The sequence below is a fragment of the Callorhinus ursinus genome, unplaced genomic scaffold (genome assembly GCF_003265705.2).
Source record: "Callorhinus ursinus isolate GAN/ISIS: 27379988/994484 unplaced genomic scaffold, GSC_fseal_2.0 scaffold18, whole genome shotgun sequence".
NCBI lineage: Eukaryota > Metazoa > Chordata > Mammalia > Carnivora > Otariidae > Callorhinus > Callorhinus ursinus.
Window position 1 is genome coordinate 4,980,347 of NW_027397080.1, and position 16,713 is coordinate 4,997,059.

The 16,713-nt window shown below is 38.4% G+C and overlaps 1 protein-coding gene across 3 annotated transcripts in view; it reads left to right on the forward strand.

The window, feature by feature from the left end:
• The first annotated feature begins 4,342 nt into the window (after positions 1-4,342).
• The window catches only part of SCMH1 (Scm polycomb group protein homolog 1), a 118,658-nt gene continuing 106,287 nt past the window's right edge, over positions 4,343-16,713 (forward strand). For 2 of the 3 annotated variants that reach the window (XM_025856567.2, XM_073902805.1), the window contains exons 1-2: positions 11,683-11,825; positions 12,718-12,788. In XM_025856567.2, the coding sequence (XP_025712352.1) occupies positions 11,750-11,825; positions 12,718-12,788 (147 nt within the window). In that variant the 5' untranslated portion in view covers positions 11,683-11,749. Of the gene's footprint in view, positions 4,359-11,682; positions 11,826-12,717; positions 12,789-16,713 lie in introns of those variants that run through there. The other variant, XM_073902803.1, reaches the window with a different exon arrangement.

Sequence of the window (16,713 nt, forward strand, 5' to 3'; positions counted from 1 at the left end):
TTTGTTAATGTATTGTATCACGTTGATTGATTTGCGGATGTTGAACCAGCCTTGCAGCCCAGGAATAAATCCCACTTGGTCATGGTGAATAATCCTTTTAATGTACTGTTGGATCCTATTGGCTAGTATTTTGGTGAGAATTTTTGCATCCATGTTCATCAAGGATATTGGTCTGTAATTCTCTTTTTTGATGGGGTCTTTGTCTGGTTTTGGGATCAAGGTAATGCTGGCCTCATAAAATGAGTTTGGAAGTTTCCCTTCCATTTCTATTTTTTGGAACAGTTTCAGGAGAATAGGTATTAATTCTTCTTGAAATGTCTGATAGAATTCCTCTGGGAAGCCATCTGGCCCTGGGCTTTTGTTTCTTGGGAGATTTTTGATGACTGCTTCAATTTCCTTAGTGGTTATAGGTCTGTTCAGGTTTTCTATGTCTTCCTGGTTCAATTTTGGTAGTTGATACATCTCTAGGAATGCACCCATTTCTTCCAGGTTATCTAATTTGCTGGCATAGAGTTGCTCATAATATGTTCTTATAATTGTTTGTATTTCTTTGGTGTTGGTTGTGATCTCTCCTCTTTCATTCATGATTTTGTTGGTTTGGGTCATTTCTCTTTTCTTTTTGATCAGTCTGGCCAGGGGTTTATCAATCTTGTTAATTCTTTCAAAGAACCAGCTCCTAGTTTCGTTGATCTGTTCTACTGTTCTTTTGGTTTCTAGTTCATTGATTTCTGCTCTGATCTTTATGATTTCTCTTCTCCTGCTGGGTTTAGGCTTTATTTGCTGTTCTTTCTCCAGCTCCTTTAGGTGTAGGGTTAGGTTGTATATTTGAGACCTTTCTTGTTTCTTGAGAAAGGCTTGTATTGCTATATACTTTCCTCTCAGGACTGCCTTTGCTGTATCCCAAAGATTTTGAACAGTTGTGTTTTCATTTTCATTGGTTTCCATGAATTTTTTTAATTCTTCTTTAATTTCTTGGTTGACCCATTCATTCTTTAGTAGGATGCTCTTTAGCCTCCATGTATTTGAGTTCTTTCCGACTTTCCTCTTGTGGTTGAGTTCTAGTTTCAAAGCATTGTGGTCTGAAAATATGCAGGGGATGATCCCAATCTTTTGGTACCGGTTGAGACCTGATTTGTGACCTAGGATGTGATCAATTCTGGAGAATGTTCCATGGGCACTAGAGAAGAATGTGTATTCCGTTGCTTTGGGATGGAATGTTCTGAATATGTCTGTGAAGTCCATTTGGTCCAGTGTGTCATTTAAAGTCTTTATTTCCTTGTTGATCTTTTGCTTAGATGATCTGTCCATTTCAGTCAGGGGAGTGTTAAAGTCCCCCACTATTATTGTATTGTTGTCAATGTGTTTCTTTGCTTTTGTTATTAATTGCCTTATATAATTGGCTGCTCCCACGTTAGGGGCATAGATATTTACAACTGTTAGAGCTTCTTGTTGGAAAGACCCTTTAAGTAGGATATAGTGTCCTTCTTCATCTCTTATTACACTCTTTGTTTTAAAATCTAATTTGTCTGATATAAGGATTGCCACCCCAGCTTTCTTTTGGTGTCCATTAGCATGGTAAATGGTTTTCCACCCCCTCACTTTCAATCTGGGTCTGTCTTTGGGTCTAAAATGAGTCTCTTGCAGACAGCATATTGATGGGTCTTGTTTTTTAATCCAGTCTGATATGCCCGTTTACATTCAGGGTAACTACTGAAAGGTATGAATTTAGTGCCATTGTATTGCCTGTAAGGTGACAGTTACTGTATGTTGTCTCTGTTCCTTTCTGGTCTATGTTGCTTTTAGTCTCTCTCTTTGCTTAGAAGACCCCTTTTAATATTTCTTGTAGGGCTAGTTTCGTGTTTGCAAATTCCTTTAGTTTTGTTTGTCCTGGAAGCTTTTTATCTCTCCTTCTATTTTCAATGATAGCCTAGCTGGATATAGTATTCTTGGCTGCATATTTTTCTCGTTTAGTGCTCTGAAGATATCTTGCCAGTCCTTTCTGGCCTGCCAGGTCTCTGTGGATAGGTCTGTTGCCAATCTAATGTTTCTACCATTGTAGGTTACATATCTCTTTTCCCGAGCTGCTTTCAGGATTTTCTCTTTGTCTCTGAGACTCGTAAGTTTTACTCTTAGATGTCGGGGTGTTGACCTATTTTTATTGATTATGAGAGGGGTTCTCTGTGCCTCCTGGATTTTGATGCCTGTTTCCTTCCTCACATTAGGGAAGTTCTCTGCTATTATTTGCTCCAGTATACCTTCTGCCCCTCTCTCTCTTTCTTCTTCTTCTGGGATCCCAATTATTCTAATGTTGTTTCGTCTTATCGTATTGCTTATCTCTCGAATTCTGCCCTCGTGATCCTGTAGTTGTTTCTCTCTCTTTTTCTCAGCCTCTTTATTTTCCATCATTTGGTCTTCTATATCGCTGATTCTCTCTTCTGCCTCATTTATCCTAGCAGTTAGTGCCCCCATTTTTTATTGCACCTCATTAATAGCCTTTTTGATTTCGACTTGGTTAGATTTTAGTTCTTTTATTTCTCCAGAAAAGGTTTCTCTAATAACTTCCACACTTTTTTCAAGCCCAGCTAGTATCTTTAAAGTCATGATTCTAAACTCTAGGTCCGACATCGTACTAATGTCCATATTGAGTAGGTCCCTCGCTGACGGTACTATCTCTTGTTCTTTTTGCTGAGGTGATTTTTTTTGTCTTGTCATTTTGTCCAGAGGAGAATAGATGAATGAGAGAACAAAATGCTAACAGGTTAACAACGTCCCCAGCAAATATACTCTATACAAATCAGAAAAGACCTGAAACCAGGGGAAAAGAATGGGAAAGAAAGAAAAAAGAAAGAGAAAAGAAAGAAAAAAAAACAAAAAGAAAAAGATTAAAAACAAAAACAGAACAATACAAAAAAACCCGAATATGATCAGATATGATCAGGCTAGTGCATAGATCAGTGCCACACACTAAATTTTGAGCGTATTTTGGTCTGTTAGAAAAAAGTGCCTTCTAAAATTTTAAAGGAAGAAAGACATATATGTACAAAATAAGGGTTGATACAATGAAGGGATGGAATATGACTGTAAAGATGAAAATTCTAAAAGGAATTGATACAATAAGAAGTTGTTTGAAAAAAGAAAGAAGATTTAAAAAAGGGAGAGAATGTGATCAGGCAGGAGACTAGAACAAAACCATACAGTAGTGATTTAGGGTATATTTTGATCTGTTAGAAGAAACTGTATCTCAGAATTTTAAAAGAGAGAACAACTTATATATATATATGCCAAAAATAAGGGTAACTACTATGAAGGGATAAAATATGACTCTAAAAATGAAAAATAAAAAATATTTTTTTAAGAAAAGGGATTGATAAGATGTTGGTTGAAAAAGGGAAAAAGAGAAATTAAAAAAAACAGTTAAAAAAATTAACTTTGAAAAACTAATGAATCATGGTAAAAAAAAAGCCACGAATTCTATGTGCGGTATTCCCCTAGCGCTGGAGTTCTCCCGTTCTCCTTGATCGGTAAACTTGGTCTTGGCTTGCTGGCTGTTCGTGCTGATCTTCTGGGGGAGGGGCCTCTTGCCGTGGTTCCCAAATGTCTTTGCCGGAGTTGGAATTGCCCCGCCCTTGTCGGTCCGGGCTAAGCAAGCTGCTCGGGTTTGCTCTCAGGAGCTTTTGTTCCCTGCAAGCTTTCCGTAGGGCTTTGGAGGACCAGGGTGAAAATGGCGGCCTCCCAATCTCCGCCCCAGAGGAGGCAAGAACCTGGGGCTCTGCTCCTCAGTGCGCCCCCAGAGAAAAGCAGCCAGTCACTCCTGTGTCCCCGGTCTCCGGCTGCACTCTGTGCTCACCTGGCCTGTGACCGATCGTTTCTATCTCTGGCACCCGACCCCGTGTGGCGTCTCCAAACCCAGCAGATTCCTGCGGTGCGCTCCCGCGCCACTCCTCCCCAGGAAGGGGAGTCTCCCCAGCTCTGCCGCTTGTTGGGTCCCTGCTGAAGGAGCAGTGGCCCGACTGGGCCGCGGATCATAGTCTATGGCAACCCCGAGCTGAGAGCCCGCGCCTTGGCTCCGTCTCTGCAGCCGGCTTCCCTGCTCCGATCCCTGGGAGCTCTGCCTCACTCAGGCACCCCCGGTCTTTCTGTGACCCCGAGGGTCCTGAGACCACACTGCCCCGCGAGGTTTCCACCTCCCGCTTAGCCACTGGAGCGACGTCCCTCTGCGGAGCCGACTTCTAAAAATTCGAATTTTGTGCTTCGCGGTTCTATCCCTTGCCAAAAGCGGCCGATGAAGGCCCCCTCCCCCGCCGTCTATCCTCCCGAATATCGCCTCGGATTCACTTCTCTGCACATCCTACCTTCCAGTAAGTGGTCGCTTCTCTGTTCAGAGAGTTGGTGCTACTCTCCTCTTCGATCTCCTGTTGAGTTCGTAGGTGTTCAGAATGGTTTGATCCCTATTCAGCTGAATTCCTGAGACCAGACGAAATCCAGGTCTCCTACTCCTCCGCCATCTTGCTCCGCCTGGATGTGAAAGCATCTTAAAACCACTCAAATACTTTTCAGCTTTGGAGGATTGTTATTTTCATTCTATTGAGGGACTATCCTCAGCCATTACTCTAAGTCAAATCTTGGAAGATTCATTGAAGTGAAGCATTCTATGAATGTGAGATGAAGAAATGAATGAAATGAAATAATGCAGGTAAAGGGCCTAGAACTTGATAAACAATAAATGAGAGTCACTTTTTAATGACTTAAAACTTGCCTCAAGCTTTCTAAGGCACTGCTATATGACAGGAAAAGCATGGACGCAGGAATCAGATAGGCCTTGGTTCAAATTCCTTTTCACCACTTAGCAGTTTTGTGACTTCGGGAAAATTACTTAACCTTTCTGAGCCTATTTCTTCATCTTTAAACTTGGACTAAAACCTACTTTTCAGGTTATAATGAGCTTGGGAGATAGTGAACACTGTGTAGCATGGTTTAGGCAAATGGATGGTGCTCAGTGAGAGCTGCTGCTGGTTTGGGTTTTGTTGCTAGTATATACGGTTCAGTGACGAGGGACGCTGCAATCTACTTTGTTGAGAGGGATTGTAAAAAGTATTCTCAATTTAGCAGAAAGTACATAAAGTGATGTTAAGATTTGAAAGTATATTTTTCCTTGTGCAAGGAGTAAAGGCTGTGCTAACATAGCACAAGCAAAGCCAGGCACAGCCTCCGAGGAGTTAATCCTGCATATTTTATTTTGCCCATCAAGCATAGAGAGCAACCCCAAGTATCAAATTGAAATGAAATTCAGTAGATTTCTAGAATCTCAGAGTTTGGAAGAGGCCTTAAAATAATCCAACTTGGCTCAGCATTTCAAAAGTCGACATTTTGAGTATCTCATAAAATGCCTTGTCTTGAACTCCTCAAAGTTTTGTTTTTTTTTTTTAAGATTTTCTTTTTTTATTTGACAGAGAGAGACATAGCGAGAGAGGGAACACAAGCAGGGGGAGTGGGAGAGGGAGAAGCAGGCTTCCCGCAGAGCAGGGAGCCCAATGTGGGGCTCGACCCCAGGACCCCGGGATCATGACCAGGGGCAGATGCTTAACAACTGAGCCACCCAGACGCCCTGAACTCCTCAAAGTTGTTGGGGACTTACAGCCTCCCCAGGAACTCGCTTCATATTGAGACAGATATTTATTGGGCCAAAATCTGTTTCTTTGTAAGTTCTGTCTGTCACCCTTACAACTTTTAGGGCAATATAGGATAGTTGAGCCAGTTTTTCACTCACCGGCCTCTAGTTATTAGAAAGTAGTGCTAGGGACTGCCTTCTCACTGCTGCTCTTACCTTCCTAGCTGCAGCACCATCATCTCGGACCTAGATTATTAGAATAGCTTCCTAACTAGTCTTCCTGCCTCCAGCCTGTGCCCCTCTAATCCATCCTTCACACTGCAGACGGAATGCCTCCTCCCCCAGAGCCTTCAGTGCTCCCTCTTCTCATTAATGTGGTGTAGGAGGTTCTCTGATACCTGGACCCCACTGTGATCTAAAACCTCTTTTCTAAACTGCTATTTTTTTAAAACTCTACCCATTAGCCGTACCAAAATATTCAGTTTTTAGAAAAGTTCCTTTTCTCACTTCTGGGCCTTTATACATGCTTTTCTTTCAGTCTGGGGAAAAAAAAAAAAAAGATTGTTAAAAGAATTTTCTTTCAGGGCACCTGGGTGGCTCAGTTGGTTAAGCGTCTGCCTTCGGCTCAGGTCATGATGACAGGGTCCTGGGATTGAGTCCCACAGCAGGCTCCTTGCTCAGCGGGGAGTTGGCTTCTCTTTCTCCCTCTGCCCCTCCCCCTGCTCGTTCTCTTTCTCTCTCTCTCAAATAAATAAATAAATGAATAATGGCTGACTTCCTGCTTATCGTTTTACACTTTAACTTAGAAGTGTAGAGGTTACTTCCTCTGGGAATCCTTCCACAAGTCCTCCTATAGCGCACCCTCTGTAGCCAAGCATAGCACTTATCATACTTTATTATAGTTCGTTGTTTAGTTTCTGGCCCTAACTGAAGCTCTTTGAGGGCAAGAACAATATTTTGATCACAGTTGTATCTCTAGCACCTGGCACAATGCTTTGATACACAACATAAATATATTTGTTGGATGGATGGATGGAAAAATGGCTCCAAGACTTTGCTTTCTTCTTCATGCTGAATGTTCATTGTTCTTTCAGCTGCTCCTCAGGTGATGTGGTTTTGTGTCCCTTCACCACTTAGGTCACCATTTAGACTTTGGTTTGTTTTGTCCCTCTCAAAGTATAGCTCCCAGAATTAAATTTAATATCCCAGGTGTGATTTCACTACTCCAACAAAGAGAAGCACTGTTGCATGCTTGCTTCTTCTTTTCACTCACTTTTCATTTACTATACTTTTATGGAGCCTGTGTTAAGTTTCAGGCACTGTGTTAAACAGTGAAGATTAAAAAAATAATAATAAAGATAGCTGCTATCTGTGATGAGCTTAAATAATGATGATGATAGGATGTGAAGAGTATGAAAATAAAGGTGTGAACAGGATGTCACAGGAGCTGGGAAATGGTGGGATTTGTTCTGAGAAACAGGGAGAGTCAGATCTTTTTTTTTTTTTTTTGGCTTGGTGTTTTATCTTTACTTGATTCATTAAAAATTATCAAGTTACTGATCTAAAAGGCCTATGGACACTGTTTTGAGAATGAACCACACAGTGTATCTCATAAACTTAAGCTTTGGACATTTTAAAATAACTGGGTTTTATTAGCCCTAGATATGCCATAACTTATTTGAAAGTGCCAAGAAAACATGGTTGAGGGTATCCCTTATGAAGAGTACTTGCTCTGTTTAGGTTGGTTTTGAAATTACATGAAATAAAGTGCTGCTCGTGCTGGAATAGACTGATGAGAGAAACAGAACACAGAGTCCAAAGATAGGTCTAAATATATGTAATAAATTAATATGTGATCAAGGTGACATTTCAAGTCAATGGGGAGAAGGTAATTTATTCAATAAATGGTGGTGAGCACAGTTATTGAATAAAGGTGAAAAGGAAAGCAACATCTTTGCCTTATCTGTCTCACAAGATAAATTCAAAATAGATCAAACATTTAAATGTAAAAAAAATGAAACCTGAGAAATCCTAGAAGAAAACATGGGTTAATATTTCTTAGAATATTGAAGTGAAGAAAGCATGATGTGAAAGGCAGAAGTCATAAAGAACAAGACTGAGAAACTGAAGGGCAAATCCTAGCAAACTGAGACAAATGTCTGCAACATACATGACAGGCAGAGGACTAATACCTTTAATCTACATGGAACTCTTAGAATCTGAGAAAACAAAAGAATTACCTCATTGAAAAATGATAAAAATAAAATACAAACAGACTGGTAAGCCTAAAAAGATCTTCAACTTTATTAGTAATCAAAGAATTGCATAAAAAAGTGTAAGAGTATTTTGTTTTTTTCTCTGGTAAGATTTAACACAAGTATAGAGATTGTTAAAGCAGTTTTAGCAAGAAAATATAAGAAACATATTCTTATGCACTACTGGTAGGAATTATATTGTATCAAAATATAAAATATGTTAATCCCCCCTTAAGAATTTACCCTAAAGTGATAATCTTAAAAGCGTTAAAAGATGTGTGTACAAAAATACTTATCAAAAATTAGAAAACAACTTAAACAACCGTCGAGAGTATTTAACAAATACTTTTGTTAACTAATGTAAGTTATGGCACATATAAACGATGGAACAGTTTTCAGACAGTAATCTTGGAGTAGAATTTCTGATCTAAAAACCATGACTATCTTTATTTCTTTTAGGAATTTGGGTTCCGCACTTAAGGTGGAATGGGGTAGCGTTCTTGTAGAGAAATGTGGCCAAATAGTAGCCCACACGAGTGAAGGTGCCTCATGTAACTAGGTCAAATTTAGCAGCATTTGAGGGATTTGGGACATACTTAGAAAGCGAGATTGTACATATTATGCCCAGGACTGATGGGGAGAAGTTAGAAGAAGACAGACTTTGGCCGACTATGAAGGGTAAAGTCTGTCCATTTGTACTATTGAATAACAACTGAATAAGGAGTTTTTCAGCATTGGAAGTACTCAAGCAAAGGCTGGAGGGAGCTTCAGGTCTCAACTTTTGTATCACCCCATCAAGATGCTTTTCTTGACCATCTGCCTAAAACAGCACACACGTACCATGGGCACTCTGTCCCTCTTACCACTTTCTTTCTTCTTTATTTGAAAAAGGCCAAATAAAAAGTGTTTCTGTTGCCCTCTAAACCAACTGACATATATTTATTTGTTTATTTATTGTTTTTATTCCCCCTTAGAAAGTAAGCTCCATGTGAACAGAGACTTTGGCTATTTTATTCTTTGCTTTATATCACCAGTGCCTCAAACTAGGGTTGGTACATGGTAGGTGTGCAATAAGTATTTGTTGAATGAACGAGTATTAGAGAAAGCGATTCATGCATTTGACTTGGTGGATCCTTGTGCTTTACACTTTTGGGAATTTTAATTTTTTAAAGGTATTTTGTATGTAGTGTACAAGTCTCTTCAGGGCAGAGATCTTACTTCCTAATAATAAGTATAACTATCAAGTGGTGTGCATTAGAGTTTATAAAATACTTTCATAAGCATTATTCAGTAATATAAATGAAATGACTGGCTTTTTCTTATCTGTAAAATCTCAGCTCCCGTGTTTCCTCTGTAGAGCATCTGTCTGTAACTTCACCATCTAAGATAGTTCCCAGCCTCTGTCTATCACATTATTTTATTTCCTTCAAATATTTATCAATTACTACTTTATTTATTTGGTTATATGTTAATTGTGCCTCATCATGCACCAGAATGTAAACTCCATGAGGGCAGGGACCTCCTGTCTTATCCCAGCAATGAGAATACTGGCTGGCACATAGAGGAATATTCAAACATCAGTTGAATGAATAATTGAAATCACTCTGTAAATTATAAAACATTATACTTATATGAGTTAATAATATTAATCTTCACGGTAATCCTTGACCCCAGTAACAGATTAGATTTTCCCATTCTGCCTTCTCAAGGCAACCCGTACTACCTCATTAACTTAAATTGGTCATAATTGTACCAGATTATTTGTGTTATGATTTATTTAACATTGCTGCTCATTTCTAAACTGCAAGCTTCATGAATTTAGGAGCCATGTCTATCTTGTTCCTCTTACATTTAACCCAGTGCTTTTGTACTTGGAAGGAGTTTAATAAATATTTATTGAATGAATGAGTGAGTGTGTGTACAATTTTGTATGATAGATATTATCTCCATCCTTCTGATGAGTAAACTGATGCGTGGAAGGATTAAATAACTTATCCAAGATAGTTATAGGAACAAGACTTCAGGGGTACCTGGTGGCTCAGTTGGCTAAGCGTCTGCCTTCAGCTCAGGTCATGACCCCAGAGCTCTGCTTTGGGCTCCCTGCTCAGCGGGGGCGGGGGGGGGTGGGGGTCTGCTTTTCCCTCTCCCTCTGCCCCTCCTCCCTGCTTATGTTCTCTCTCTCTCACTTGTAAATAAATAAAATCTTAAAAAAAAAAAGAAAAGACTTTATCCAGCATCTTCTGACTCTCAACATTACATTTTTTTAACTACACTGGTAATTTCTAGACACAGATGTGAATCAGAAGTACTTAGGGAACCTTTGAAAATACAGATTTTTCAGACCACATTCAAACCTACTGAATGAGAACCTCTGAAGCTGGGGCCCAAAACTCTAAAGAAATGAGAAAAATTATTCAGGAGATTCTGATGATAAGTAACATTTGGGAATCAATGATAAATGCCAGGGGTTGGCAAATCCAGCCCACTGCCTATTGTTTATTTATAAAAATGGAGTTTTAGTGGAACATAGCCACATTCATTCATATACATATTGTCTGTGGCCGTTTTCAGGCTACAGTGCACAGTTGAGTATTTGTGACAGAGACTGTGTGGCCCACAAAGGGTAAAATTTTTACTGTCTGGTCCTTTACAGAAAGTTTGCCAACCCCTCCCTGATCTATACCTTGCTGCCTGTCCTATTTGTGTGTGTAGTTGGAGATGTAGTAGACATGATGTTGGTTCCATTATGGGCATTACAGCAGGTGCTCAGACATTCTTATTGAGTCAATAAAAATTAATTTATCTGCAATTTACCTGAAATTAAGAGACTAAGCCTTAGGAAGTCTAAGCAGTAAAATTTAAGAAAAATACTAATCTAGATATGGTTCAATCACAGTGGGTGAACTGCTTTTAACAAAGATTCCTTTTCATTCAGTTGGTAATAGGGTGTTCTCTAAATGGAGAAAGATATGAGATTTCTTGCCTTTATAACAGGGATTGATTACCATAATTGATGTGTCATAGAGAACTGTAATTAATTCCTAATTATTTTGGAACCCCTGATGCTGCCATAATTTTTAAAACCAAAGTCTCTTGGGTGCTTGTGGTCAAAGCTCAAGCTACTACAAGCAACTAATTACCCAGGACTGACCAAACCCTCTAGACCTGTGCTGTCTGACACAGTAGCTGTTACCCAGATGTAGGAATTTAAATTAAATCAAATTAATTTAAACTTAAATTTAAATCCCTCACTCATACATTTCAAGTGTTCAGTAGTTACATGTGGTCAGTGGCTGCCTTACTGGACAATAGAGACACAAAACATTTCTATAATTACAGAAGTTTTAGTGGACAGTGCTGTCATAGATGCTGGACTTTCAAGAGTTGCAGTTCACTCAAATCCCAGACTTAATATTTGACTTAATCCTTTATTTGTAAGAATGGAATAGTAATTTGTAATGTTTTCTTTTTCTAACAGCAAATAGTGATGAAATGTATTCATTCCTTGTTTTAGGGATGTCTCAGCTAAGAGCAAACTCTTTATTACATTCTGATAAGCTCCTTAAGTCTTGATTCCAGGAAATATCCATCTCATTTACCCTATGGACTCTGTATTCAAGATAGTTAATCAAGGGTCAGTTCATGAAGTGGTTCAGAACTGACTGTGATTTCTGGCCAAATCTATTTGGCTTGCTTAAGGGTGGTGGGAAAGGGAGCAGTTTTAAAACAGAAGCTATAAAGTCAGTAGAGTATAAAGTCTTGGCATCATCTTTGAAGTGATTTAGATTTCATCATTCAGTGAATCATTTTTATTCCCAGCATCTAGTGCTTTTTACATGGTCCAAAGCGGCCCTGTGCTGCTCCACTGCAGAGGAAACTTCAAGAAATGCTGGTTTGCTACAGTGTTTTAGCTTGTGAGAGTCTCTGGGATCTTCCCTGCACCATCATGGGGTCACCTCTAGGTGGGTATTAGGGAGAGATTGGTAATTGATTTAACCTTTAATAAAGAACTTAGTCATCTTTTGTGATTTAGTAAGATATGTATATTTAACAGCTTGTTCCTTAAAATGTTTTCCCTGACCCCGGCAGCATCACCTTAAAGACTGCTTCTCTAGCACAGTGTTCCTCAAACTTTGAGAGGCTCCAAAGGCCACTTAAGGCTAAAAGATCCTGTAGACTCCCTAACTTATTCTTAGTTACTCCCATCAGAAATGCTACTGAGAACCTACTTTTCTGTAAATTACCAGATCTTTGTCATTTTGCACCTCAGAGCAACGCAGCTGTGACAGGAATAGGAGTGGGTTAGGGGTGGGTGAGAGAGAGCAAGGATTCAAGTATAATCTCACTCATTCCAGTTTTTCCTGCCATCAAACCATATTACCCTGTGTCTCTCCTTCATTCTTTCTGAGCTGAGATGGCGGGATCCAACCATATTGGGTGTTAAAAGTTATCATTTGATGGTATTAAGGGATCTCTTCAGGAGTCAGGGTGTTCAGAAGGATTCTCCTCACCCACTCTCTACATCTTCTGTTCTGCTGTCCAAAGCTTCCTGGACACTTCTGTGAGATATTGGTATATCTTGCTCTGGCATTTTGGATCACTTTAGGGACTAACATGAAAACCATGTAAAGGTCATCTTCAGACCATGATTTTAAAACATTGATCCAAAATGATCCACTCAGGTCACCTAGATTTCTACCCCTAATAAATACTCTTTTGAGCCCAATAGGGAAAAATAACTTTTTTCTTACACTCAGAATGAGTCCAGAAAAGGGCTAATGTTTAGTGTAGATTACATTCTAAAAGCACTTTTTAGGAAGTTGACTGTGATAGAGATTTCTATTTCCTTTACAGGTCATTTTACCTGGGACAAATACCTAAAAGAAACATGTTCAGTCCCAGCGCCTGTCCATTGCTTCAAGCAGGTAATTGATTCTCAACATCTTTAGTAGGTGGGAGGCAAGTAGGTTTGTTCTGGTCCTGAGACAAGCAAAACAAGCCCTTGGACTTCTCACCTGAAGGCCCCAGAATAAACTTCTGTGGGAAGAATACAGCTCAAGGCTCAAAATTCATGAATTTTGGCAGCAGTCAGTCTCTCCAACTTCATCCCAAGTAACACCTTTTCCTTTCTTAACCTCTTTGAGGCTATATTTTGTTACTGGGAACAATACCCAATGTTTATGATAGCTTTAATTCAGACAGATAGGAAACAGAGTTGTAGTCCGTACATAGTGCTTGAAAGGGGAGCGGTATTCATTTCTCTTTATGCAACACCCCGGCCACAGTCCTGCCTTTCCATAAGAATACTGGCACCAAGTTCCACTGGAGAGTATGTTAGGACTTTATTAGAGGTTGCCCCGAGCTTCCCATATAGGATTAAGTGTCCCACACAATGCACAGATAATGTTGACTATATCAGCACATGATAAGGCTGGTAAACAAAGAAGTGTACTGCCGTTAAATAGAGCTTAAACATCAGGAAGTTATTTATACCTTCCTTTATTAAAGTGTTTATTTCCTCAAATTGTCAACATTTCACTTTAAAATTTGTCTGTGTTCTAAATAAAAATACACTCCAGGACTTCTTATTTGAAATAAGAGGGACTGAATTCATACTCCCACCCAAAATAATAATAATAAAAGACAGTATATTAAACAGTAGTTTTCAAGTTACTGAAGATCAGGCAGCCAAGCACAGTGATCTCTGAGAGATGAAAAACAATAAGTTGAGCCCCTTATGATTTCCAGCTTACTGCCTTAAGAGAGTTTTGAGACCATGGCCCATGGAAGAGGAGCCCAGGGTGAGCCAGTGGCTCCCTAATTTGAAGAGATGGAGCTGAGAGGGGAAACCAAGGTGGCTAGAATTTAGAGGACAGAGTGCCTAAGAGAAAAGAGAAGAAAGGAAGGGAGGAAGGAAAGAGAGAAAGAAAGAAAGAAACCACAGAGATCTGCAGAAAGCCCTCTTCAAGTCTTCAGCAAAGTGATGTTTCATGTATGCAGTTGAGGAAACTACCCAAAGTCCAGAGAAAAGCCATCTGACAGGATTGGAAGGATCAGAGCCTCACACTCCCACAGGGCTGAGAATAATGCCTGATTCCACCAGCTAGACTGGAAAATCTCATCATTCATGTGGCATACAGTGGAAAACTTGGGAAGATCCTACTCAGCAGTGGGAAATAATTAGCCTTAGAATGAGGCTCTGGACCTGCCTAACAAATCATAAAAGCAAGACTCAAAGTGATCAAACTGTTTTCAGGTAACTTAAGGGCATCTAAGAACACAGCACAAGAAGGAATGCAAAAATAACCAGCAACCAACAGGTAAAAGACAAATGTCTATCAAAGATTACCAAGCATGTAAAGAGGCAGGAAAACATCATCAGTCATGAGCGGAATAATCAACCAATTGAAACAGATTCAGAACTTATATAGATCTTAGAATAACAGACAAAAACATTAAAACATGTATTTTAATTGTATTCTATGTGTTTGAAAGTTAAGCAGAGACATGAAAGATGATGAAAAGACTCATACTGAACTACTATGTGCAAAATGAAAAATACACTGGATGGGATTAATGGCAGAAGAGATCAGTAAACCTGAAGACATAGCAGTAGAAACTATCCAAAATGAAACAGAAGAGAGAAAAGAATCTTTAAAAAGATGAAAAAGAACATCAGTAAGTCAAAGGATAACTTCACAGACCATGTAATTAGAGTGCCCAAAGGAGAAGAGATGAGGGACGGAAAAAATATTTGAAGATATAATGGCTAAAAAATTTCCAAAATTGAGGAAAACTGTAAATCCACAGATTGAAGAAGCTCTGTGAATCCGCCCCGCCCCCAGATAAGAGACAAGAAGAAAACTACATTAACGCATATCATAAAGGCTCAAAGTTATCAATAGAGAACATCTTAAAAGCAGCCAGAGAAAAAAGACACTTTACATAAAGGTTAACTAGCTTAGTTAACATTATATTTTCATATATTTAGTTACCTTATATTTACTTGTCAGAAACAATGCAAACAAGAAAGTTGAGCAACATGTTGAAAGTAACAAAAGCAAAAACTGTCAACCTAGAATTCTATACCCACTAAAAAGATCTTCCAAAAACAATACCAGGTGGAATTACGGATCTATAAAAAGGAATGAAAGTCCCTGGTAATTGTAATTATAAGGGCAAATACATAAGATGTTTTTCCTTATTATTTAAATCTCTACAAAAGATAATAATGTAAACAATAATAATCGTATTGTAGAGGTGATAAGAGATGTATAAGTAAAATGTATAACATAAATGCCCAGGAGAGGAGAAATCTTAAATATATTCTTGTAAGATTCTTATACATGAGGTGTAATGTATAAGAATAATATATTCTTATAAGAATAGTATATTCTTATAATGAAGTAGGATAATATTACTTGAAGATAGACTGATAAGTTAAACATGTTTACTATGAACAGCAGAGCAACCACTAAAATAATAGAAAATAAATAGCAGATGGTAGACTTAAATCCAACCATATCAGTAATCAAATTAATTATAAATGGTCTAAATGCCCTAGTTAAAAGGTTGAGATTGTCACATTGAATAAAAAAACAAGATCCAATTTTATACTGCTTGTAATAAATTATACTTTAAATATAAAGACACAAACAAGTTAAAAGTAAAAGGATAGAAAATGATATACCTTGCTGACATTAACCACAATAAAACTAAAATGACTAGGTTAATATCAAAGTATATTTCAGAGTAGAGAATACTACCAGAGATAAAAAAAGGTAATTTCATCATGAAAAAGGGTCAGACATTTTTACATGAAGCAAAAAAATGATAGAAAAGTAAGGAGAGGGCGCCTGGGTGGCTCAGTTGGTTAAGCAACTGCCTTCGGCTCAGGTCATGATCCTGGAGTCCCAGGATCGAGTCCCGCATCAGGCTCCCTGCTCAGCAGGGAGTCTGCTTCTCCCTCTGACCCTCCCCCCTCTCATGCTCATTCTCTCTCTCAAACAAATAAAATAAAATCTTTAAAAAAAAAATTAAAAAAAAAAAGAAAAGTAAGGAGAAATGAATAAATCTAAATTTATTTATAGATGGAGTTCTAATACTCCCCTCTATGATTAAAGAACACATAGTAGGAAATCAGCAAATGAATAGTAGCCATTAGCAACACTGTCAACCAGCTGGACCTAACTGACAGGTATAGAACACCCCCAGCAACAGCAGAATGTACATTCTTTTCAAGTGCACACAGAATATTTACCACCTTCGACCATATTCTGGACCATAAAGTAAGTTTTGATAAACTTAAAAGGACATAAGTAATATAAAGTTTGTTCTCAGGTTACATTGAATTAAAAATAGCAAAAAGTTATGTGGAAAATAATACCTCCAAATATTTGGAAACAAAGTAATATATTTCTAAATACCCATTGGGTATGGAGAAATAAAAAGGGACATTAGAAAATATTTTCAACTAAATGGAAATGAAAATTTCAGAATTGTGGATTGCTGCTAAAGCCGTCTTTACAAGGAACTTAGAGCACTAAACACTGATACTAAAAAGAAGAAGAGTTTTATTTAGTCACCTCAACTTCCATTTTAGATAATGAGGGGGAGAAAAAGAGCAAGTTAACCCCAAAGTACACAGAGGAAAGGAAATAATAAAGGTCAGCGCATAAACCAATAATAGAAGAAACAGAAAAATAATAGAGAAAATCATTGAAGCCAAAAGCTGATTCTTTGCAAATATCAATAGAAATGATAAACCTCTAGCCAGATTAATCAATAATAAAAGAGAGAAAACAGAGATTACTAATGTCAGAATTGGAAGGGGTAACCTCACTATTGATT